General features: G+C 42.8%; 1 protein-coding gene across 10 annotated transcripts in view; it reads right to left on the bottom strand.

The window, feature by feature from the left end:
• Fmnl2 (formin like 2) overlaps nt 1-26,763 on the bottom strand; it is a 269,603-nt gene that overhangs the window by 12,006 nt on the left and 230,834 nt on the right. For 5 of the 10 annotated variants that reach the window (XM_076928747.1, XM_076928746.1, XM_076928749.1 and 2 more), the window contains 14 exons: nt 26,624-26,698; nt 21,276-21,386; nt 18,994-19,143; nt 17,034-17,135; nt 14,350-14,662; nt 13,559-13,765; nt 9,709-9,729; nt 7,745-7,869; nt 6,917-7,119; nt 5,219-5,453; nt 4,228-4,296; nt 4,040-4,120; nt 2,815-2,944; nt 254-417 (listed from right to left, as the gene is read on the bottom strand). In XM_076928747.1, coding sequence (XP_076784862.1) covers nt 254-417; nt 2,815-2,944; nt 4,040-4,120; nt 4,228-4,296; nt 5,219-5,453; nt 6,917-7,119; nt 7,745-7,869; nt 9,709-9,729; nt 13,559-13,765; nt 14,350-14,662; nt 17,034-17,135; nt 18,994-19,143; nt 21,276-21,386; nt 26,624-26,698 — 1,986 coding nt within the window. The remainder of the gene's footprint in view (nt 1-253; nt 418-2,814; nt 2,945-4,039; nt 4,121-4,227; nt 4,297-5,218; nt 5,454-6,916; nt 7,120-7,744; nt 7,870-9,708; nt 9,730-13,558; nt 13,766-14,349; nt 14,663-17,033; nt 17,136-18,993; nt 19,144-21,275; nt 21,387-26,623; nt 26,699-26,763) is intronic. The other 5 variants (XM_076928750.1, XM_034495729.2, XM_034495731.2 and 2 more) reach the window with 1 other exon arrangement.

Below are 26,763 nucleotides of genomic sequence, written 5' to 3'. Positions count from 1 at the left end.
GATCTACAGAAACCGTAAACTCTAAGGATACTGCTTTGGGAGCCCAGTTCTGCTCTGCTAGAAGAATTTAGGGAAAAGGGGAAGGGGCAAAGAAGACTTCTACAGAAAAGCACAAAGGCCCCCCTTGGAAAAGGCACTTTCAAGGACAATAAGAGGAAAATTCCACATTAGGGACATGAGAAATTGGCCCATTACTTTCCCAGCACAGAGCCTGTGCCTCAGGTGGCCTGAAGGGCACATTCTCCTGGGCTACCTGAGCAATCTTAGCATCATCCTGCAGTTTCTTCAGCTTGCCCTCATTGTGAAGGATGAACTCTTTCAGCAGTGTGTTGTGGTCATGCATGGTATACTCTCTCTTGGTTAAATCCATTCCCCTCTGCAGCTCCTTGACATCCAGCAGAACATTTTCAAGGGAGACTGAGGGAGAGAACGCCAACATGTCAGGAAACTCCTACTGAGAGGAAGTCCAGCTGCTGATGCCTGGTCCCACCTTTAGTCACAGGTAGCCTTTCACGTGAGTAATTTATGAACTGCCTCTGTCAAATACGATAAATTATTCATATGCACCAATCCAGCTATGTCATGAGCATACTTTGCCAAGGAGGAAAAGCAACATAAAGAATTTCCGTGTCCTGCCATTAAGTCACACAGTTCAGAGATAGCAAGGGTCTCGGGGAAAAAAATCCCAGCCTCTACTTCTTGTACTGAAGACCAAGGTTCTACCCACATCCTACGTTCAAATAGACCCAACGGGGTTTTTTGTTTTGTTTCGTTTTGGTCCCCCCCCACCCCCACCCCCCAGCCTACTTACTCTGGCTGCTTTTGCACTCCTGTCCAGCAGAGGGCAGAATTTTACCTGCTGAACTGTAATTGCATAGAACACTAAAACTCAAGGCAACCTTGGACGACTTTTTTTTTTTTTTTTTTTTTTTTAAACCCCTTCTTGATTCAAAGAATTTGGCATAAGCCTTACAATAACGCCACCACCCAGAGTGGCACACTCCTCAACTTTTATGAGCCATTTTCCCTAGAGAAGTTGGTTCCATGTTGATTTCCCTGTCACTCAGCCCTGTATACCGATAACTTAACAAATCAGTGTGTGGTGTGTTCTCCCCTTACTAGACCTGCACTATTATATCCCCAGTGTTTCCCTCAGTTTTGACCCCATAATATTTGTGATAAGGGGAAATGCAGAGAAAGCACTCAAAGCTGTCTGCTGATCAACCAAGGAGCAGTCCCACCTGACTACATTAAAGGCATGTGTCAGTTAGCCCGGGCACCGGTTCACCCAGTAAGCATATCAGTCTCTGTATTTTTCTCACAAGCTTTTTTCGAAGGAAAATTTCCTCGCCAAAGCACCTGTGTCACTACTTAACAAGGTAGAATCTTGCTCTTCAGTCCTAATTGGAATTATACTTAAGAACTTTAATTTAGGCAAAGGAAAACCATTCATTATGCTAGCTGTGGAAGTGAGCCCTCGATGTGTCTCTTCCAGCCTGTTTGTAGACACGAAATCCTTTCTACCTGTGGGTCTGACTCTGCAATGGCCTCTACATTATCTGGTCAAGCCATGTTATACTTTCACTCATTCATTTGTTTATTTATCTAACATCATCATCCAGTTTGCTTAGGTCTGAGTGAATTATGTCGATATATAAAAGCCGCGATACCGGTAAGAATTGTATAGATTGCAATGGGCCTACATATCGGTATAAGAAAATTTGATAAATCTATGGCAGTGTAGGGCAGAGTACTTTTAGAATGCTGAAGCCATGGTCATTTCACTTGGATAAAAAAAAAATCATAATTGCTATACAGACTCAGTAAATCTGGGGTTGCCTCAAGAATCTAGTAATAGTTAATAATGAACACTAGGTATTGATGGTTCAATTTCTAATTATAATTTGAAAATAACAGCCTATTACTAACTCTGGGATAATGTTGCATACTGCTCTTATTTTGACCCAGATATTCTCTTTTTTTGTTGTTGTTGGGTTTTTTGGTTTTTTTTTTTTTTTTTTTTTTTTTTGTTTTTCGAGACAGGGTTTCTCTGTGTATCTCTGACTGTCCTGGAACTCACTCTGTAGACCAGGCTGGCCTCGAACTCAGAAATCCGCCTGCCTCTGCCTCCCAAGTGCTGGGATTAAAGGCGTGCGCCACCACCGCCTGGCTGACCCAGATATTCTTGTGAGAAAAACAGTATATCAACTGTCATACAATGCTGAGAAATTTTGGATTCTAGCCCTGATTTTATTACTTCCCACAGGACATTACCGACGGAGTCTTACACAGGATAACTTCCACAAACGATCTTACCTATAATACGGGATGGCTAGCATCCTGTACAACCCAGTTGTCACATATAATTTAAATGAGAAAACGTTAACTGTCAAAGCAAAGCAGCAACCAATAAATACTGGTAGTTTAGATACAAAGCCTGTAAGTGCCACATCTGAACAAGCGGGATGCCATGAAATCAATCAAAGGTACTTTATTCAGGAGTGGCTGTTTTCAGCGTCATATCTTATCCATTAGGGAGAGAACAAACAGGGTGATGGATGAGCAATGGAAGAAGTACATCTCAAAGACCTGGATCTTTAGAGAGAAGACACTGACAGAAGTTACTACAAGCCTACATTTAACTACTCAGGGGAAGAGGGTACCATTATAACACATTCCAGCCCAGGAGAACTGACTCTCTGATCGTGCCTTCTACAGTGGGTTCTAAGGAGTGTTACAGCACAGAATGACTCCCTCTGAACTATGATGTTAAATACTCCAAGGTAACACCAACAAACAGCTGAAATTAAGTACCTGCTGCAGCTTTTTCCACATAATGAAGCTCATTATAAAACAGAGTAACTTGTTGATATTTTTCTTTTACCACATTTGATATATAGTGCAACAGCGTTTGCTTTCGGTCTGTCGACTTCGTATCTAAGAGCTGGAAACAAAAAGGTAGATGGGTTAGGTACGAGAGCCAGGTGTGAGTATGGAGAGTAAATAACAGAGGGCTGGAACAAAAGATTCCCAGAGGAGATTCAAGATTCAATGTGCTCTGTAGAAAACCAGCCCACTGGTGCTTAAACAGTATGTGCTAAATGCCAGGCTAGACTGAGCTAGGAATGCTTCAGATCTTCATCTTTCTTGTAAGAATTCTCCCTATTCCTGCATCTGCTACCCACCTACCTCCCTAGCTCAAACGTGAAGAGACTCCCGATGTTGGTGCTGTTCGACACAAAGAACACAGAGACGGAAGGCAGAGCCAGCAGGTGTGCTCCGTGGCTCTGAGGCTGCATGTTCTCCCTTGTTCTCCAGCTCTGATGATTCTGATAGCTGCCTCTCTCTGTATGTTCAGGTATTCTGAATCTGTGAACTTTACAAGCCTGACCCAGAAAATATTAAGACACAAGCTGGTCTCAGCGCTGACATTTTCTTGTGACTATTTGATACAGAATACCATGAAACAATTACTTGCAAACCATGACATAAGTACTAGGTATTATATGTGACCCTGTCATGATTTACAAGTTAGGGGTCATGTTTAGGCTAAATCCACACATTACACTACTTTATAGAAGGGACTTAGCCTCTGAGATTTTTAGTATCCTTGAAGATGTTGGGACAAATCCTAGCTAGATACTATTGATCAGATTATGGTGTGTGTGTGTGTGTGTGTGTGTGTGTGTGTGTGTGTGTGTGTGTGTGATGAGACTATCAATTAACTATGCCTTCCCTGACTTGGAAGCCACACTAGGCCTGCACAGCCTGAACAGGATGAATGAAGGGTATCTTTGCAGAGGACACCCTAGTCATTTCCCATCACACTGGAACTTGAGATTAATGCTATAAAATGCAGTATTTATAATTCAGCTTCTTGAGAAAAGACCCTTAGAAATGGAATACTGGGTAAAAGGGTCCTTCCTGTCAAATGGTGTTTCAGGAAATTTATACCAAGAATAGAAGCCCTCTCTCCACAACTGAATCTCTAGATCTTTAGGTCCTTCAGGGATCCCATATTTTTTTTCAGTTCACACACCAGATCTAAACTCTGAAGTTTAAATCCATAGACTGCTCCTCGTTTGCTGCTATTCATGTAGTTTCCAAGGGCCAAGATGATCTGGAAAAATCGAGAGAGAAAAGAAGAGTTGGTCAGAACAGCCCCTGGGTGCGGGAAGGCCCCTGGAAGTCAGATCTCCATGAACATAACAAGAAAGCTGCACTTGCCTCCAGAATTTTCTTGAGCTTTTGAGATGACTTGATAGAGACAGATGCTGCTATAATTGCATGAAGTTGCTGGATTCCAAGTAGAAGAAGGAAAGACAGGTTAAAAAAAAAAACTGGCAAAACAGCTGGAAACTAAAAGCTAACTATGTCTTAGGTAACCATACATCACATATGTTCTTCTCAAAAACTATTCACAGTGACAAGTAACATGGGAAATTGTTCATCTGTAGCCAACCCATAGCCAGTAAGATTTCAAGGTAGGAGTTACCAGCCTCTCTTGGCATAATAGAGGTGTGCACCACCTCCAATCATACACAATTTTTACTTTTCAATCAGTAAACATGTCCAAGCATACAAAGGGTGGGAGGCAATGGACAGGCTGCCATGTAACTCTCCAGAAGTTCTCAGAACATGTTTTGAACAAACATGCTACTGTAAGCAGTAACTAAGATTTTTTAAGAAACAGAGCCAGGGACAAACTGATGTTCTTGACATTCCTGAGTCTCTACCAGACTACCGGGGGGGGGGGGGGGAATAAGATAACTGACTATTCTTTATTTGTACATCAGCACAATCTACTTCAGCATAGGGCCAAAGAAGAAACAGCTTCTAGGAATGTCAGTGCTCCGGGCATCCCTCAAGCCCGCTGCTCACTTAAGATGCAGAGCTATTTTTAGAAATGAGAGTCACAGTTCTAGTCTTGGAATGAGAGCCGGTTTTTAGTGTCCTCTGTACTGTTGCTATCTGAAACACAGAGAATACTTACAAATACAGAAAACAGCATTCTTTTGAGAGAACAGCTATATTCCTAGATTATAGATCCTAGGTTAGATCTACAATGTGAAAACCAAAGCTTAATTCCAAATGTAATCTAGAAAGTTCTGGAGAGACTCTTTAGAAGCCATATTACATTGAGTGTTGTTGAGAGATGTGGAAGAGTAAACAGCGGTATCTTTTGGTCCCCCTCCCCTGCCAGAGCTGGTCAACTCACCGGAGTCAGCATCTGAATGCTCTCTGTGAAGTTCCCAATGAAGGCCATGATGGTCATCTTCTGCATGAGCCGCTCAATCTTACTGAACTGCATCATGAAGCGGTCCTCATCTGACAGGTTCTCCAAGGGCTTCCTCTCTCGCTCGTAGAGCCGGAGCACTTTGACCTCATTCTCAGTTGGCAAGAACCTCATCAAACATTCAACAAAGTCAACCGGTAGTGTCTTCAAGTCGAACCTGAAAGCAGCGCAGCCATGTCATCGATCTACCCCATCCAACCCAGCTCGTCTTCCGCTAAGTCAACAGGCTGTGAATTCTGACAGCTGTCCTGTTGAAGCTCAAGTTTCTGGTGCTTTTATCTGAGGACTCCCAGGTGCTATGGCCTTTAGGAATCAGGAGTAGAGAACAGCACACAGAATTTTAATGCTGGAACACAGGCTGCTCTGTGTGTCTAAGAGGTTGTGAGATAATTCAATCAAAGCGATCACCACCGCACAGTTACAGAAAATCTGATGAATTCTGGAAAATGTTTTTTTGTCATTATTTTGCTTTCTCTAGAAACAACTCGTCAAATTCCTGTTCTATATGGATAATTTTGACATAGGTATATACATTCCTTGAAGGAATATCACCTATAAGTAGATGTTTGCTCAATTTGAACAAGTATTTGCTTAATTTTTATATTCTCCAGACAATCTTTCTTCAGAAAAAAGAAGGAAAGGAAGGAAGAGAGGGAGGGAGGGAGAGGGAGAGGGAGAGGGAGAGGGAGAGAGAGAGAGAGAGAGAGAGAGAGAGAGAGAGAGAGAGAGAGAGAGAGAGAAATTACCCATTTATTAGTATGGCAAACAAGGTATATAAGGTTAAAAACAAGACTGCATAGCACATTTCAATACTGAAAAATCAGAAAAGATTGCAGAAAGCTATATTAGATTATGTCTTTGGCTAAAGACACAAAATTAGAGCAAATGAACTCTTATAGTTATGTAAGATCAGCAGTCAAAAACTATAAATTATCAAATTATGAAAAATTATTTCCAAAAACATCAATAGCATCACTTTGGCTATAAAAAGATTGGGGAAATTTTTCTAACAGGTAAACAAAACCATTGCCTCTTATGCAATTTATAAATAAGTTGGGGGGTGGGGGGGAAGCCTTGTTTAAAATGACCAGAAAGTACTAAGATCAAAGAATTCACATTCCTGTTGTCATGGACTAAGAGCTGCATCTGTATCATAGTTGCAACTGGCATTGAACTCCGTCATTCCACAGATACCATCAAATGTGGATCCTGCAAGTCTAGATACTCTCCAGATCCTCCAGAGAGGGCTGCCGTCTCTCCCTTTCCTCATGATCTGCCCCACTCAGCAATTTTACGTGGGCCCTGTTGGAGGCCTCTACATGACCAGAACAAGACAGTAACACTGTCCCAATCCAGACCTTCTCGTTCTGAGCTGACAAATGACAGGCGGGTATGATGCTGCCCTGGGTACCTTCTGGTTCAGTGCTTTGGTGTTAACATCTTAGTTCCAAAGCAATAGCACAGGAGGAGGAAGGAGAGCTGTAAAGTGGGGGTACCAAGCAGTCCTCCATCTTTGTGCTTAGATTTTGCCCCACTACTGTTCTCTGCTGACTTGTAACCTATTTTCTTCATTAAGCTGATCTTGCTCAGATTGACTTTCCCAGGATGCTGGAAACTTACACGTGGATAGCTTTACATATCTCATCAGCAGACTTTCCAGCTTTCCTTAAAGTTATGGCAAGATTTTTGGCTCGATTTGCTTCTAATAATGTCACTTTATTTGATCCCTTCTGTGATATTTTCTGCTTGCTTGAAGAAAGATCAATGGCAGGACCCTGGGCTTTTGTTTTGAATATTTCCTCGAATTCATCCACATTTAAATCCTAGAGTGGAGAAGGATGGCATTGTCAAATCGGATCATACGTTAAAATTATGTCAGTGTCTGTTAGCAAAAGCCTTGTCATTTAGGTGCTATCTAAAGCAACGGCCTCCCATGATGCTGGGTGCTCACTCCTGCACGGCTTGCTGCACTTTTCCTATTTCTATAGAGTTCCCTATCTCCTAGTCAGAAGTGAATGTCCAGAGAACTACTGATTCTAACAATTCAATTTAAATGCTTTTAATAATTGCTTTACACAGATATCTACCACAGGTTAAAATCCATGAAACCAGACAGTCAGTAATTGTTACCGATTCCTTAACCAGCACAGTTCAAAAGTCTGTCTATGTTCTTATAAATTAAAGGGCATGGTTGTGTCAGACATGTATTTGGTGGCAAACACTGAAGATATTCAAAACTATGATATTAACTTATTAGACACAGTTTTAAACCCCTCTTATAAAAAAAATCATGGCCAGTTTAATTTTTTGATAGTGAAAGTCCAGTTCTTCACACTGGAGTACAGAAACATTACATCTTTGTCACTGATGCTTGCTGGTAAATAGGCCAGCCTCCTTTGCTCTGCCGCACAGCATGCACCTCCAGTCTACAAGCAAGGAGATCGGTACCTCTAAGATCCGCTCATCATCGATCTCATTGAAGACTGTGCCGTTGATCTGGTTGGGCTTCAGGGCAACCCAGTTAAACACTGGCATTCGGAACTTCGTCTTGATTGGCTTCTTAATTTTCACAGCTGAAGGTGTCAGAGATAAGGAAATTAAGTCCTGTCTAAAACCTTGTAACCTTTGGGAACATTAAGACAACAGTCCTTGCAGATGACATTTTAACACTGGAGGAAGATGGCAAGAGGTACCCAGGCAGTGCTAAATAGGCCCCTGGATGTGACCAGAGCCATTCAAGGTCCCCATTTGGGTGTCTGACACTGGAGTATCATAAAAGCAGCCTAGGGGTTGGGGACTGAGTTTATTTGGTTTTACTGAGGCCATTAGACTACTGCTTTCTCAGTTACATTATGAGACAATGTGACTAGATAGAAGAGGGAAAATACTGATGTCTTCAACTCTTGTTCCTAGGACATATGTTTACAAATAAGCTTTAAAGAATGGTCTGAGGGCACAGGGAGGAAGGACTGTCTAACCTGCCAGGAGTATCACATCGAGAATGATGCTCTTCAGTCAGAAATATGCACTCCTGTGGGTGACTGTAATAAAGAGTCTACACTGGCTACTGAGTCATTTCAAATAGACTAGGGGCATCAGTGGCCTACATGAGAGAACAGTGAAGACAACAGAGGGTCTATGCAGAAATCATAGTACCCCTCAGGAGTGCCACCATCCCTCCCCCCCCCCTCCTTTTTAAAGGAATCAGCTATCTTTATCTAGACATCATTAGTGAACTTGTTAAATGTGCTGAAACAGAGAGGCTGGGATCTAATATTTATGGGCTAAAGGAAATTAGCACCTCTCATTTTGAGAAAACAGACCTAAAAGATAACAGTTTGCCATTCTGTGTATAATTATACATCATAAACAAGGCTTTACAAACCACTTAGCTACATATAACCCTATATAAACCTGTCCAGGGCCCCCACCTGTCTCCTGTGAGCCTCACTATTCCTTATTAGCCAGTAAGGGGAGAGAGAGCTAATGCTTTGGAATAGAAGTCAACAGAGATGACCAGCACCTGAGCTTTTACTGGCAAGCTCCCTGCCTCCATGGATGTTTACTGGAAAGGAATACAGACAGTGCCTCTCGTTCCTCCAGGGTTACAAAGGCCACAGAGAGAGAAGGAATGCCATCAGACAAATCCACACAGAAGCATGCAGCAACACAGAGACACAGCTTTTGCCAAAACAGGCTTTTCTATCATCACACGTGGCACCCTCATTCCCAATATCAACAGTGGTAGATTCCTGGTCACACTTCTGTTTGGTCTACACTACCCAGGGAACCAATGACCCTCTACAGGCAAAGGCTTTCTTTCTCTAATTGATTCTTCATCCAAACGGTGGGGGGTTGCGGTAAGGGAGATGGTGGGAGAAGTAGCTTTTCAAGTCAAGTAAGGAGAAGTTTCCTGACTTCAGCTAGGCAAAAAGTATAGCACACAGCAGGGCCTATAGGTGTTGAGGACATAAACTGTGACCCCAGGACTCAAACTAAAGAAAGTACCTTTAAATGAGCGTGGCTCCACACAACAGAGCCACAGGCAGTGGGAGGGTCGTGGTAAGGTACAGCCAACCGTTCTCCCTCATTCTCCACATTGCCTTAGAATGCAGTCTTTTCAGAGTGGAAAGCTTAGAACTGACTATAAAAACTAAAGGAACATTCCTCTATCAAAGGGAAGGACTGGAACATGGCCTGTGGATCCAGGCCATGCCTGCAGGAGAATGTACAGATTCAGTTGAAACACATGGGCAAACCTGGAGTCACAGTCACCCAACACCCAGACTAGCTGAAGACACAATGTCAAATGCAATGGCTCAAAGTAGGATGGCGTGGAGAGATGTCAAGGCACAGGGTGAGCAACAGAACACACAGGAAATACTCAACACGCTTGGTGAGGAGCAACCTACAGAAAAGCTTGATTGGCCCATCTTTTGTGGAAGCAGAAAGAACAGAAAATACAAAATATATAGATATAGATTAGATACAGTTAGAGTCAAGTGGCCCAGCAGTTCACAACACTCTTGGCGGAAGATTCCATGCTTCATAGACACATTGCAGCATCGCAGAGACAAAAATCCATTCTCCTGCCTTTCAAGACACACTTTGTGGTTTTGTTTGTTTCTGTATTTCCCTCCCTCTCTGGGAGAAAGAGAAAACAAAACAAAATATTTCATTGTAAGGGTCCCAAGCAGCCATAGTGGACTGTACTAGCTGTTCCACAGGCTGTAAACAAGTCTGTTAGACTCAGCCAGAGTCTAACACTGAAAGGATTCAAGCATGTCTTCCTTCTCAAAGCAAAGCAAAAGGCCACCAACTGCACAGGAGGATTCTGAGGGCAGCAGTAAGCAGCTGATCACAGAACTCGGCACCATAAATCTAAAATACCCCCAAGTCAACAAATTTTCAAAATGAAGCAGAAAATGCCTTGATCCATAGGTTTCCTACCTCAGGAAAGGAATCAGATTGTTCCGTTTGACTTGAAGATGTCTTACATACATTACATTGAAGATATGAGTGACTATATCACATTAGTGACACGTTCTTTATGAAATACAAAGAATTTTTTCAACTAGAGATACACTATGGGCCTTCCTCCTGACTCCCTGAGGTGTCCACTCTTGCCCACTGTACAGAGAGATAGATATCCTGCCACTGTGGTCCTACATCCTAAGCCATTTTCCAGAAATAATGGGCATATCAGCTCAGCTCTGCCTCTTACTTCTACTGAGATATCCTGATTCTCTCAGGCCTCTGGATTCCAGAGACAAAATCATTGAATATACAGGGAAAATATTTCACAACATCAGTTTTAGTTACTCTGAACTGGAAGTCAGATAAGGTGAATAACAGGAAGATTGGAGGCCTTGCAGAAAACGCCTAATCCCAAATTATGAAACACTTAGGATTTCGGAATCTTATAAAACAAGACATATCTTGTAACTGTTGGCAGAGATTCGGTGAGATAAAGAAGGCTTCTTCGATCCCACCTATGGTACTTTACTGTGCAGAAGAACAATGGAGACATCTACCTGGGATGCTCCTGAATGCAGCAGTTATCAGCTGAGCACGGAACTCTGCAGCATAAATTTAAAACACCCCAGAGTCAACAAAGTTAAAAATGAAGTAGCTGCAAAGGCTTAATGCAAACAAAACAAAACAGAAAAAAGTACATGGCTGTCCAGAAGAAAGGTACTTCAGACTTGCAGCCTCAGCCTGCAGCCCATTTCCCTGCCAGTGACTTATTTCTGCTTTAGCTTGTGTGAATGCAAGCGGATGCTGAACCACAGGTTAGCTTTTGCAATGGAGAAAGAAGCAGCTCCAGGTAGACAAATCTCACAGAGAACGCTCATCCGGAGCTACAGGGAAAGCTTAGACAGTGACCCAGGTGAGCAAGACACTGGTGGCATCCGCATTCAGTCACCAGGAACAGCCTGGTAACAGAACAGATACCCAGAGATGATATGACGCTTGTCATTTACATTCAGAATCCAAAAGTTCCATGGCGACTCTCCTCCACCTTTCTTCTTCGGAAGCAATAAAAGTTCTAAAAGAAAGTGGTAAACATGGAAGGTCTTGAAGGGTAAAAATAAGCCTCACATTTATGATGAAACCGAAAAGGCATCTTTGTATCCTTGATAACTTTACAGATGTCGCTGCTACAGTAGAATCTGAGGTGGGCAAATCTGCTTTAAGAAACTTTTGGATGGCTAAAAGGGTTGTAGTCACTTGGAGAAATTATCCCTGAGGAGGATGGGGGAGCAGATAAAGCTGCTGAGGAAACCCTTGGAGGGACTGGGAAGAAGAAATCTTTATAGTAAAGACTATCCTTTAGGCTTGGATACTACAGAGACCACCACAGCCTTGGAACTACAGCAGGGGTTCTCAACCTTCCTAATGCTGTGACCCTTTAATACAGTGTACCTCACGTTGTAGTGACCCCCCCAACCATAAAATTCATTCATTGCTACTTCATAACTATACCTTTTCTAGTTATGAATCATAATGTAAATATCTAAGACGCAAGGTATCTGATAGGTGGCCCCTGTGAAAGGGTTGTTTGGCCCCCAAAGAGGTCGTGACCCACAAGTTGGGAACTACTCTCTCAAAGACAGCAGCTCACAGTAACTGAGAGAGTTCAAGAACAGTGCTACCTAGTGTCACAGGGACAGAAGGCCATCTCAGAGCAGAGCTACTGAGCATCACAGGGACAATCACCTCAGAGCAAAGCTACCCAGCAGTACAGAGTGGCAACTTCAGAACAGTGCTAGTGAACTGGTTCCTTTTTCTAGTTTGTTTGTTTGGTATTGTCAACTAGACACAGGTTAAGGTAAAATATCAGTGGGGAAAATGCCTCCATTAGATTCCCCTGTAAGCAAGATGTGAGGCAATTTATTGCTATAAGAGGCTCTGAGCTAGCCACCCCTAGGTCCTTGTATAAGAAAACAGGCTGAGCAGATGATGGGAAGCAGGCCAGTAAGCAGCATCTTGCCATGGCCTCTGCATCAGTTCCTACCTCCAGCTTCCTGCCTTGAGATCCTGCCCTAATTTCTCTCCATGATAAACTGTAAGCTAAAATAAACCCCTCCCTTCCCAGGTTGCCTTACTTAGGATGTTTATCACAGCAATAACCAAAAGTAAACAAGACTGTCATACAGTATCACTGGGAAAGCCTCTCAATAGCTGAGCTACCTGGTGTCACCTGGTAACAGCCACCTCAGAGGGGAATTACTCAGTATGGCAGGGGTTGCTACCTCCAAGCAGGGTTACCCACTATTACAGTGAAAGCTACCCAGTATCAAAGGAATCCACCGGCAAAGCAGTTACTCAGTATCACAGGCCAGCTAGCTCAGAGCAGAGATCCCCAGAGCACCGGTGGTAAACTCAGCACAGTGCTACCCACTGTCACAGGGGCAGGACCTCAGAACACCTCCAAACTCTCGGCGACACTCTGAAATGGCTCAGTATTAAATAGTAAAATTTCATTTGCAAGACTCAAAAGTAGTAACTTATTTCCTCTCCCTCCCCTGTCCCCTTTCACTTCCAGCAAGGTAGGGCACACCCTTACCTCCTGGTGAGCAAGAGGACAAGAATTCGGAAGCTTTTCAAATCATAAAAAAGTACTGCTGTTGTTCCCCTTGAAGCCTAAAACTACTCCGGCAAATCCTGACACCTACAGATGCTCAGAAGACACGCCTGCGACCCCGCATCAGGCAGTTAGTCAACGACATGTTCTTCACATAGAACACTCCCCAGAATGGTTTTTTGTTTTGTTTTGTTTTGTTTTGTTTTGTTTTTCGAGACAGAGTTTCTCTGTGTAGCCCTGGCTGTCCTGGAACTCACTCTGTAGACCAGGCTGGCCTCAAACTCAGAAATCCGCCTGCCTCTGCCTCCCAAATGCTGGGATTAAAGGTGTGCGCCATCACTGTCCTGCACACTCCCAGTAACTTAAAGAATAACTTTCAAGATTAGCACCTAGTTCAGAGCTTTGGCCACTGGGGGTAAAGACAGTGGAAATGCTAGATGACAAGGTCAGAACTGCTAGGAAGAGTGTGTTTGACAAATGCTACTCAGAGGACAGTGCCTCTCACGTGTGACAATTTCCCCTTCACTGGCTACATTAGCAGGAAAGTCCTTCTGAAAGACATGTACAGATGAGAGAGATTCAACTGCTGAAAGAGCAGCTTTAGCTCTCCACGCAGAGAGAGAGAATTCAGGGTTTCACACACAAGTACCTCCATTTCCATTCTGTGTTCTCACCTGCTAATCCTGAGTTGAAAACTACTGTAGGTGAAGAAGTCCCAGGAAGTGGGGGTGCAGAGGGAGGTGGGGGCGGTGGCAGAGGAGGAGCTGGCACAGTCTCAGCTGTAGGACCTGGGAGAGGAGGGGGTGGAGGGGGCGGGGGAGGGGGAGGAGGGGGTGGCGGAGGAGGCGGGGACATAGGTGGTGATGCCAGTCCATTTTGCGCTAGAGAAGAAAGAACAAAATGTCACATGCATATAAAGCCTGAGAAAACTGCTCATCAGGTAACTCTAGTTAGATCCTGGGAACCCACATAAAAGTGGAACCAGAACTGACTCTACCAAGGCCTCCGATCTCTACAAGAATACTGTGGTATATACACTTACACATATGCATTACTCAAACAGAACAATAACAAGCAAATACAACTTTTAAATTAAACAAAAAAGCATGAGGAAATAAAACACAACGGTAGCATTTCCTTACAGAGAAACTGGAACATAGTATAACCTATGTGAAGTGAAGATTGACTTTTGTTGTAATCTGTCCTATGGTGTCTCCTGTGTGCGAGGATGTGCACATGAGAACAGTGCCTTTGTGTGCCGGAGGCGAGGACAGATCCTCTGGAGTTGGCATTATAGGTCACTGTGAGCCAAGCTATGTGGGTGCTGGAGACAACCTCGGGTGTCTCAAAGAGCAGTACATGCTCTTAACCACTAAACTGTTTCTCCAGCTCTGCAAAATGTAATTTTCCTTAAAATAAGGAAAAGTGCTTAAGAAATCTCTACCCTCCCACCTCAGCATCTTACCTGCTTCAGGTGTGTCTGATGACGGAGGTAGTGGTGGGGGAGGAGGGACTAAGGGTCCTGAGGAGGTAGCCCCTGGAACTGGTCCCGCGTAGTTACCCACTGCTAGTTCTGACCCAGTAGACAATGTACCAGAGGCCATGACTGGCAGTATGGCAATGTCTCCATCTCCCTTCTTCTGAATTTTAATGGTCCCTTGTTTCTCCAGTTCGTGAATCTTTTTTTCCAGGGTAGACTGTCTTTGAATGGCTTCTTCCTTTTCTTTGACCATTTTTCTTAACGTGTGAACTTGAGTATTTGCATCTTTGTAGATTTCCTGCAAAAGAAGTCAAGTTCAGGATACTGGCTTCATAGAACATTCCCAAGTAAACCTGGGTAAACTAACTGAGGGTAACAGGTGGAAAGAGAACTTGCACTCTCAGGCATTCGGGAAACAGCAGGATTCAGCCAGAACATAAGGAGTCCCAGTAATTATCAATTGAGGTAATATTGCATGCAATGTACTCTAGCGTTGGCTACTGTTAATGAAGTTCTTCCCATTTAATTAGTGGAGTTAACGCCACTTTCCCGTAAGCAAAAGAGAACAGAACAGAGCTGACTTTATCCACAAATTGAATTTGAAGCATCCCATGGGTATCCCGGTGGTTCATTATGCTTTCTTTTACTAATTATACAATAAAATGTATCTGTAACTCCCAGATACACGCTGACTAACAAGAGACAAAAAGCCTCTAATTCAGACTTTGATAGAATCAGACTACGATTTAAAGCCGGGCAGTGGTTGCACACGCCTTTAATCCCAGCACTTGGGAGGCAGAGGCAGGCAGATTTCTGAGTTCGAGGCCAGCCTGGTCTACAGAGTGAGTTCCAGGACAGCCAGGGCAGAGAAACCCTGTCTCGGAAAAAAAAAAAAAAAAAAAAAAAAAAATAGACTAGGAATGAAGCCTCTGCAAAGGCTGGGTGTGGTAGTGCACACCTTTAATCCTAGGACTGTGGAGGCAGAGGCAGGTGATCTCTGTGAGTTTGGGACCTAGTTGGTCTGTGCAGTGATTTTCAGGCCAGCCAGAGATACATACTGAGACCCTGTCACCAGAAGATATATAATAAGTAAGCAGGGAAACAAACTGTGCAGAGCCAGGACTGACCTACTCATGCATGACCAGCAGCTGGCAGCATGGCTGATTTCTCTGGGCCTTATGAAAGCTCCTTGATGTAGCTCAGGACAGCCACTGCTAGAACATTTCCCTTTTGGCCATGCCTTTAATAAAACAACCCAAAGCTTCCCACCACTAGTTACTTATCTTTCTCAAAGTTTATAGTACAAAACAAAGCTAAAATTCAATTCGAAGGCTGTCCTGGGTGCTTCTATTTAGAGTCCATGGGGGGCCAGGTGGTGGTGATGCACGCCTTTAATCCCAGCACTTGGGAGGCAGAGGCAGGTGGATTTCTGAGTTCAAGGCCAGCCTGGTCTACAGAGTGAGTCCAGGACAGCCAGGACTACACAGAGAAACCCTGTCTCGAAAAAACAAAAAACAACAAAAAAAAAAAAAAAAAAAAAAACAAAAAACAAAAAACAAAAAACAAAACAAAACAAAAATAGAGTCCATGGGGGGCAGAGAGATGGCTCAGAGGTAAGAGCACTTGCTGCTCATCCAGAGGTCCTGAGTTCAATTCCCAGCAACCACAGGGTGGCTCACAACCATCTGTAAAGGGATTTGGTGCCCTCTTCTGGCTTACAGGCATACATGAAGGCAGACAGAATGCTGTGTACATAATAAATAAATTAAAAAAGAAAAAAGAGTTCATGAATATTCTGGTGTGAATGGCTACGTGGACCTGCACGAGCTATCTCTCACCTCAGACTTCCAACAGGCAGGGAACATTCTTTCTTACACCCTGTCTATCATTTGTAATCTGAGTGTCTGGACTTGAATGGAGTCCATATGCTACAACTTTGTCTTGATGGTGTGCCAGGAAATATGTATCATAGAGCTAACTGTAGAATGTGTCAGAATATCAAACAGCACACACAGCCATGATAACCATCACATAAAATGTGCCATCACATCAATTGTTGGTGTGAAAGCAAGCCATATGCCTGACAGCCCTCCAGCCTCCTTGGCTTTATGCTCTGAACAGTTCCAAGTACGTGGATGGTTTGGACCACCATAACCGCCTGACATAAGGCAAAAGGGCAGTAAGGTAAAACAAAATGGCCAGAATTATATGATAATAAAATGCACCGGATTTTGGTGAATATCTTTAAATCTAACCTGTGGTGTTCCATAGCAACCACCAAGTCTGGTTTTGAGTAAAAGCAAAGTAAACACAATCAATGATGCCTAATTGCTAATGAAAATAAACAAGTAGAATGAATTAAATTTGTGCTTTGTTTTTGTTTACAACCATATGGAAAACCCACAGAATCAACTCAGCCCCGCCCAGATAGGAAACCATGGCTGCTCCCATATGTCCTTACGGACATATGGGAGCTGGTGTTTATGATCATGCATACATGTGTACACATACAGTATGAGTACTTTTGAGGACCACCTCTGAAATGGTTGCAGTAAATACACGGCATCGATGCACTCCTCTGAAATGAACACGCTCTGCATTGAATCAGCCTTAAAGTGCACGGAATGCCCTGCCATGCCCATCTGGATGGCTACGGCCAGCACACGTACCCGGACGACATCCAGTTCCTTATTCCTCTGCATGAGTTGCTTTTCCAGTTCCACAATCTTGGACATGGCTTCATTCTCCGTGTCCTGCAGCTTTTCAGACAACTGTGAAATTGTGACAAGGAAACAGTCACAACACAGATTATTTTGATCAGGTCCTTGGTCCTCAGAATCATATATCCCAGTCAACCAGGGACCCACCAGAGTCTTGCATATATTCCAAAAGTTATTTTTTTTTTTTTTAGTTTTTCGAGACAGGGTTTCTCTGTGTAGTCCTGGCTGTCCTGGAACTCACTCTGTAGACCAGGCTGGCCTCGAACTCAGAAATCCGCCTGCCTCTGCCTCCCAAGTGCTGGGATTAAAGGCATGCACCAACACCACCCGGCGAAACATTAATGTTTATACTATGGTTCTGAAGACATATTTGTTTCTATCACGAATAAATGATGCATAGGTGGCCTCTGTAAAACCCACACAGCAGCCTTTCAGTGTTTGAACATACATAGCCATATCTCTCTCCATGTCATGGAGCTAAGAGGAGGAGAAATTAAGGTGAGGGAAGAGTGGAAGGCCACCTTCCACGCCCAAGAAAGGATCATCAGGCAAAAGCTTCTGGCAATTTTTGATCTGGAAAACATGGCTGTATCACTTTAGTCTGCTAAACAAAGTGCGATGGCTTCAGCCCGAACTACCCAATAATAGCAGTTATTTTTATAAAAATCAACTGATGGGATGAGGGGAGGAAGGGAGCCCTGTGCTAAGTAGTTAGTTTCCATATAAAGTTCTACAATCAAGAATCTTTCAACTCCCCGTTGGACATAATAATAGGCAAAGACACCCACGGAGCCAAGGCATACAATTAGAGATTTACAGGGTAAGAGTACAATTTCAAAGAGAGAGAAAAGAAAAAGGAAAGAGAAAGAAAACAAATCTTTTAAAAGAAACAGTTGAACCTGTAAACTCTCTCACTGATCAGATGCCAACCAAGTCAATGCAGAGCTTCTCAAAGTGGGGACTTTGGGCTTACAAACTTGTTTTAACTATAAGCCATGGGGAACCCCATTTTTACAGTGATGGTAAGGGATAGAATAAACATTTGCAATACTCTAGTATGTATAAAAGTATGTATGAAAATAAAAGTATGGCGGGGAAACAAAACCACTCTGTAGAGAGAGAAATAATATTCTTACACATAGAGACAATTCACTTCACAGTAAAGAAAAATTCTAAGCAAGTCATAAGAATTTTGTTTTCAAGAGCTCAGTAGTGCAGCACTTTCCTCACATGTACAAGGCCCCAGGTTCGCTATTGAGCAATGGTAAACAGAACATGGCCCTCATGATGCATGGGTTTTTGAAAAATACTGCTCTCCATTTACTCTTCAATATGAAATACGTTCACATCTCAAAGGCTCTAGGTTAATATTAACTTCTTTGTGGTTCACAAAATTCCCTTAAAGAAGATCAGGATAGACTTCATTCTTCAAAGAAGACCACAGTTGACAAAGCTCAGTTATTTCCTGTATATTCTACAGTAGACATGAACCTGGGCAGAACCTGAGGCATGGCTTAGACAGGAGCATGGGGATTGTATCAGACACAAGACAGTCTAATCCTAACCCTAACCTATCCCTCAGGTTCTGATGGCACTTTGAAAAGGTGGGTCATATTCCGAGGCTCCCCCATGAGGCCAGAGTCCCTCTCTTCATTTCCCTCTAACCCTTCCACTGTCAACCTTCCTATTCTGTGTTGACAACTAGGGCTCCCAGTGTGTGACTAGGGAGAAGTGAAACAGGAAGTTAAGTGGAGACAAAGCAAGGTCTTTGTCCCTTCTTTAAAGCAGCGAGGTGGCTTCTCTGAGGTCTGCTCACTTCTATAGTCTAGGTCCTTTCACCTCCTACCACATTAGTTAGCATTGGCCCATTCTGGCCCCCAGGGCATTTCCCTCTCTAGGATGCAGTTACATGAGAGATGTTTTCTTCCAGTTCCTCCACACGCTCCAGGGCAGCATTCTTGGTTTCTGCATCTTCCAACAGAGCCCCCACATCGAACACGTTGTCTAGGTAAGCCTGAATCTGTACTTGCAGCTTGTCACTCTCTGTGTGTTTCAGCTTCTAAAAACAAAGATCCCAGAGAAGAGAGGATTGATTATCTGTGGACATAGAACATAATTTCCCAACCCTCTACACAAGCTGTTACAAGTAGCCTACCTTTCCCCATGACAGCTTAACACATCCTCCTGAAGAGGATTGCGGCATACCTATGAAGAAGGTATGACCATACTATTTCGAGATATATATAGACACACACACACAAACACACACTCACGGAGGGGACGGGGGAGAGATACTGCCCTCAAACACTTGCTATTCTAAGCTAAAACATTTTTTTTTATGTAAGTAAAATCAAAACCAGAGACATTAAAGGAAGGTTTGAAGTAGAATAACTATAAGCCCTGTGAAATCTAAGGGGCATCTAGGGAGAGGTGACGGTGGCTAGGAGCAAAACAGAGTTAGCTAGGAGCCATTGATTGTACTCATACTTGTCTTCAGTACACATTGCTAAACTCATCCTGTTATAATTTCTTTCCTAAGACAGTGCCTTGAATGAACAGCTCAAGGCTCCTTAAAGCATGAAACGGAAAGTGTCCTCCAGTTCACTATATCCCAGGCCAAAGATACCAAAGTACAAAGTGACTCAGAAAGCAGTTTCTTCAAGTGGCACTGGATGCTTAAGAAATCAGTGACTTTTCCCCATGAGAGCCACACATTACAACTTTCTCTGGGGACTCTGAAGCCAGAATAATATCTAGCATACAGATGATGCCAATAAGTAAATGAACATATCAACAATCACTTGCAAAGAAGGCTGTCTTTGTAAACAAATAGAAAACTTACATATCAGATGCATATAATATTGTTCTTATAATGATTTCTTTTATCCATCAGGGCCCAGAGCCAACACAACATAGTTAACAAGCACAGGGTTGGGGGGAGGGGCATGGTATTTTTAAGAGAAAATTCAGATTGCATGTTTTCTTAAGAAAAACACCTTTTCTCTTAGGTTTAATTTGACAGTTTAAATTATTTTAAACTGAGTATATTCCATCTTACTTTAAAAGTCAAAAATGAAAGAAAGAAACATGAATCTAGAGCTGAAAAAAAGAGTGGGCAGCAGAGAAGCAGCGATAAGGGACTTCTCTGAGCTTGGCAGTAACTATCGGATGGGGACCAATGTCACTAGCTGCTGTGACAACCTAGAGCCCAAAGCAAAACTGAACCTAAACCAGGAATGAGAACTCCCACTCTAGATCTTCACTCAAATCCTGCAATTTGTGAAGCACTGAAGAAAGACGACAAACCCCAGTCCCAAACCATGCCAGGGGTGTGGAAAGGGGTTAATATATCCATATATTCTGCCCTCCAATAAAGTAGGTGCAAGGTGTGTAGTTTCTTGGATTCGTGCCTAACAAACATGGGCAGCTGAAGTCAGGACTCAGCCCAGGGAAGCCCTTCCATCATTTGGATATCGGGAAAGTCCTGAAATCCAGGTCAGCAATCCAAGGCCTATCACCAGGACTCTTCCAAATTCAACTGCACCATTCACATAGGAAATGGAAAACATAAGCTTCTGTGAGTACCACATATACTTTCTGTTTCTTTATTGAAGACCTTAGGGAATTGCCTAGGTACATCTGTGTGGCAGAGAGAAAAGGAAACTAAACTTCTTTCACCTAAGAAGTGAAAACATGTGGTCAACAGCAACAAGCACTTTAAGCAGAATTAACAGCTTCAGGAGGAAGTCTCTAATGTCCCTTCCTCATTGCCTCTTTATGCTCTAAACATTAACTCATTCTCCAACAGTCTTAGCTAGGTGCTGCCTGCTCAGATAGGGTCCTAAGGGTACCCAAAATAAAGACTGTTCTCCAGTGTTGACGAAGGATGCATTGAGACGTGACCCAGACAAAGCTCAAAAGCAAAGGGAGGCTGTAACGATGCTCCCAGAAATGCCTGACTCCAGTACTAAAAGGCTGCAGGCAGTAGACCCACAGATGTCCCAGGAATTCTGTAAATAGCCCGACCTTCCTGGCAGACTCCATCATTCAAATTGGTTCCCTGTAACTAGCATAGCAATTGCTGGACCACGTAACACTTTAGGCATTCTCTAGTTACTAAGGAAATGAACCTCTGAGAATACGCAGTCAATCCATTCTTAAAACAACACCAAAAATGACAGCTATACTTACATCCAAGTATTCATCCAGGCCTAATTTGGTAAATTCATATTGGAGATGAACTCGGAAGTTCATGTCTTCTACCGAGTGGACTACAATATTGATAAACTGCATAGAGGCCACCTGAAATGAAATTTCCAAGGGGTTAAATTGGCTCCAAGTGCTTTCTCTCAAAAGTATATCCAGAATCTGCACTTCATTTCACAAGACTTAGTTCACGCCAATTCCCTTTTCCTTGATGTCACTAAATCATCAAGAAAAAAAACCATCATTTTTAATTAAAGAAATCAAACAGGCACCACAATTAGACATCACTTTACAGTCACTTGGGAAGGCTACAATGTAAGAAATATGTATATGATATTGGGAAAGATGTAGAGAAAACCAACCCTCACCCATTGCCTGTGAGAATATAACATGATGTGGCCACGTTGAAAACAGCAGTTACTCAAAATCTTAAACACCATGTTTTCTGTCTGTCCTAGTAATTCAATCACCCAACTAAGAGAAATAAAGAAACATGGTCACATAAAAATTTGTATACAAATATTCATAGCACCACATATACCAACCAACTATGGGAAAACACCCAGTGTCCATCACTTGATGGATAAACAGAATGAGGATAACCATGCCATGGACCATTCTGTGACAGTGAAGTGCTGCTGCAGGTTATGGCATGGATGAACTTGGGAACATCATGGAAAGTGAAACCAAGCTTGTGAAAGGGGACCAAACATTCTATGATTCTACCCATGTCAAATGTGCAGAACACCCCAACCAACAGAGATACAAAGTAGATAAGTAGACACTTAGGACTGAAGGGTAGAGAGCATGGGAAACAGCTTTTAATGGCAGAGGGGTTCTTATTTTTAATTAATTAATTTAATTTATATATGTGAGTACACTGTCACTCTCTTCAGACACACCAGAAGAGGGCATAAGACCCCATTACAAATGGTTGTGAGACACCATGTGGTTGACTGGGAATTGAACTCAGAACTTCCAGGAAGAGCAGTCAGTGCTCTTAACCACTGAGTCATCTCTCCAGCTCCTGACAGAGGAATTCTTAAGGGGATGAATGCAGTTATTAAACTGTGAATGGTTAACACTCGCCAAATCATACACTTCCATGCGTGAAAGAGATATATGCAAATTTAAGTTCAAGAAAGCTGTTCCGAAAAGGTCATACAGGTATACAGAGAAATGTACAGATTACCGCAGAGATATAGATCATAAAAAAATATGAAACTTAATACAAGGAGGAGTAATATTCACACAATGCAGAACCTCACGACAAGGTAATTACTACAAAAATTCACTTTGAGCTCTATCCTACCAAAAGATAGTGACTGAGCTTTCACATCACCCTTTCCATGGATTTCCTAACTGCTAGCTCATAAACACTTTGGATGTAGTACTTTTTCCCAAAGACTGGCACCAAGACCTGTCTCAGGAAAAAAAAAAAATTAAAAAATCAGTCCCCATTTTATTAAATGATGGAATGAACTTCAACAGACCCATAATGTTTTCAACAATGCCCATCTATTGATGAGAACAATGCCTTCCTCATGGTTGCCCTCTATGCATGATCCAGCAGAGGCCTGGGAAGAAGGGAAAGTAATCAGGAATCCAGATTCACATCATTTGGAAAACCCTTTAACCCCACCCTTCTACCCCCCCCCCCCCCCGTGCCTCCTCCCTCCCAAAGGCTTAGAATCAAACTCAGTCTCAGGCAATGAGATCAGGCAAGTCCTTGACTCCTGAGCTTGATTCCCAGGCCTCCTATTTCTTTTATCTTTTTTTTTTTTCCTTCTGTTTTTGTTGAATAATTCTTTTTAGGATATAAGTTACGCAGGTGGTTAATTTTAATTTTCAACTTGACACACTCTAGAATCACTAAGAATAAAGTCTTAATGAAACTCTATGTGCAGTGTGTCAGCCTGTATGCTGTGGAGGACTGGCTTAATTAACTAATATGTGAAGATGTAGCCCACTGTAGGTGGTACCATTCCCTAGAAACAGTGGTCTTGAAGTGTATATGAGTGGAGAAGTCAATCTGAAAACAAACCAGCAAATAAGAAAGCAGGCATTCATTCCTGTTCAACTGCTGATGTGATACAAGGGCCAGCTGTCTCATAATTTTGAGGTGTGACTTCTCTACAATGATAGCGTTTAACCTGGAATTGCAGGCCACGTAAATCACATTCTTTTCTAGTTGCTTTTTGTCGGGTTATTTTATCACAATGACACACGAAACTAGAACAGTTATGTGCTAGATAGCATTGGAAGACGCATAAATTCTCTTAATAAAAAAGGGACCCTCCTGGAAGTTTCTGAAACACTTGTTTAGGTTCTCTAGTTAAATAAACATTAAAAAAAAATCCTGTTGGGCTGGAGAGATGGGTCAGTGGTTAAGAGCACTGACTGTTCTTCTAGAGATCCTAAGTTCAATTTCCAGCAGGAGGCTGACATGGGATCTGTAAAGGGATCTGATGCCCTCTTCTGGTGTGTCTGAAGACAGCTACAGTGTACTCATATACATGAAATAAGTAAAACTCTTTAAAAGAAAATCTTGTCAAGTTGTTTTGGGGTTTTGTTGTTGTTTGTTCTGAGTTCTTTTCACTTATTAAAAAACACACAAAAAATTATACTATGTTAAAGAAAAGTATACTGTTTAATATAATGAATACATTGTTTGAGAAGCTTGAAAATCTAACTGAATTCCCAGGGAAGTTTATCAAAAGCCTCATTTTCTGGAGAAAAATAGAATTAGACTGTGATACCTTTCCTTGTCTCTTCTGAAAACAAGTCTAAAAACAAGTCCACTGAGTTTCATGACAGCCTGTGAGTCACGTGCAGTGCATACAAATGACAACCAGCACGCAGAGGCATACAGCACACTGTGGCCTATACACAGGGAAATTAGAACCTGCATGGAGCGTTAGTACAATGACAGGAAATGGAGTCTAGGCTGTATGGAAATGGAGCACGTGTTTTAAGGGGTTCATGATCATTTCAGCAGAAACGCAGGTGGCCAGCTTGGCAGTCATCATAAATGAGTGAGGTGGGCAAGGTATGACACAACAAATTGCAGAGAGGAATTTTTTTTTTTTTTTTACAACAAAGAGTCAGAGGCTCCTTGGCTGTAGTAGCTAATACTCCAATAGCCAAGAGAGAGGGCCTAAATATAGTTGGCTACTTTTAATTTAAAAAAAAAAAAAAAATCAGGGGCTGAAGAGATGGCTTAGCAGTTAAGAGTTCAATTCCCAGCAACCACATGGTGGCTCACAACCATCTGTAACGGGATCCATGTCTTCTTCTGGTATATCTGAAGCCAGCTACAAGTGTATCCGTACACATAAGATAAATAATTCCTTAAAAAGAAAAGATCCACCATCATTTTTCATGTATGGTCCCCATGGATTTTCACAGAAGAAGCCGTCATGTAAAAGAGCATGGCCTTGTGTATGCTGGTCTCAGCTTGGGCTCTGTCAGAATAAGAACCGTCCTCCTGAGAAGGCATTAGAGAGAAACTCACAAGGAGCCACTGCCTGGGGCTTGTCACACACCTATCAACAACTTCAACATCACCCTGAATGACCCCTGACCCTAATGACAAGAATTAAAAACTCACTGTAAAAGCAACCTTTGTTTTACCATTTCATACTTTAAAAACTAAGTTTAAAAATAATTACCATCGCCGGATACCCTCCCACACCCCATCACCTGCCTGTCTCCCAGGACATCTGCAGTAACCAGGGACATAGACAGGAGCCTAGCATAGCTGTCCTCTGAGAGGTCCTACCAACAGCTGACTGAGACAGATGCAGATACTTCCACACAACCATTGGACTGAAGTTGAGGACCACTACGGAGGAATCAGGGGAAGTATTGAAGGAGCTGAAGGGGAAAGTGACCCCATAGGAAGACCAGCAGTTTCAACTAACCTGGACCCTGGAGAGTTCCCAGAGATTGAGCTACTAACCAGGCAGCATACAGGGGCTGATCCAAGGCCCCTCAGCACATATATAACTGAGGACTGCCTTGTCTGGTCTCAGTGAGAGAAGATGCAACACAGGGAAGAGGGTAGGGGAGGGGGGTAGGTACCCTCTAGGAGGCAAGGGAGAGGGGGAATGAGGTGACAAACTGGGGGGGAGGGGAGGGTCCGCGGAGGGACCAGGAGGGAGGGGCAAAGGCTGGAATGTAAATAAATAAAATAATTATTTTTTAAAAAATTTTACCATATCTAATGAAATAGAAAAGCTCTATAAGGGGGCTAGAGAGATGGCTCAATGGTTTAGTGCACTGACTGATCTTCCAGACGTCCTGAGTTCAATTATCAGCAACCACATGGTGGCTCACAACCATCTGTAATGGGATCTGATGCTCTCTTCTGGTGTGTCTGAAGATATCTATGGTGTGTTCATATGTATATAATAAACACCTTTAAAAAAAAAAAGAAGAGAAAAGAAAAGAAAAGAAAAGAAAAGAAAAGAAAAGAAAAGAAAAGAAAAGAAAAGCTCTATAAGGGATTTTTACCATCCGGATTTAAAAGGAGCTGAAACTAAGATTCACATAAATCTGAAGCCCAAGAAATGAGTTTCACACAAAAGACCTAGTGTGTTTCAAGCCTTGCAGCCGCTGCTGTGATTCTAATGAAGACATGACTGAGCAGCTACAGCACGGGCTTTATGTGCAAGAACTGTCAGGATGCATGCAAGCTCTGCAGGCAAGCGCTCCACAGAAGAAACTCCTGGGTCCAGAAGTTTCCTAGGAAAACTGAACTCGGCCAAGGACCAGGACAGGGGTACATGGGAGAGGAATGGCTAAGGAAGCCTTGTGAGAAATTCTGTCTTGAGCCCAGATGTAGGTGCTGGGATCTAGAAATGCCCTGAGGTCAGCCCCAGCAGGAAGGAAGCCACGGGAAGAAGAGCCATCAGCATTGTATCCATCTAGAGATGCCAATGGTCCTGCCAGCAAAGCCAAGCATGTGGTCTACAGAGGGCACTGAAAAAAACTCAAGAGGGAAAGGACAGAGTTCCATCCAGCTCTGGCCTCTATGCAGCTCAACCTGGTGGCTACGGGCATTCACACTAAGTCATGACTTCCTTTTCCCAACCGTGTGACTTTCCCTTTTATTTGTTAAATTATCAGCATTTCTGTCCTTTAAGCAAATGAATAAAACTTGAAAGAGCACCAGAAACGGAGACTACAGGTAAAGAAACATTCGAGAGCAGATCACTAAACTCGTTTTCCTGAGCTTTGTATTGTGTTGACTTGAACGTGGCATGTGTTTTGGAGGAAAAGGGGCTTGACATGGAGTTTGCATCGTTGAAAGGAATGCCAAGATAACTCACCATAAAATCTATGTTGTTATCTTCATTCCTGAAATGTTCCATCAGCTTCTCAAAACGCTGCTTTTCTCCACAGACCTGAAACACACATGGTTGTCATGCATAAGACATTACAAACAGAAGCATCCAAAAATTAGCTACAG

This window comes from Arvicanthis niloticus, chromosome 2 (assembly GCF_011762505.2).
Source record: "Arvicanthis niloticus isolate mArvNil1 chromosome 2, mArvNil1.pat.X, whole genome shotgun sequence".
Taxonomy (NCBI): Eukaryota; Metazoa; Chordata; class Mammalia; order Rodentia; family Muridae; genus Arvicanthis; species Arvicanthis niloticus.
The sequence above is the reverse complement of the archived record's forward strand: the minus strand, read 5'-3'. Positions and strand labels throughout refer to the sequence as shown.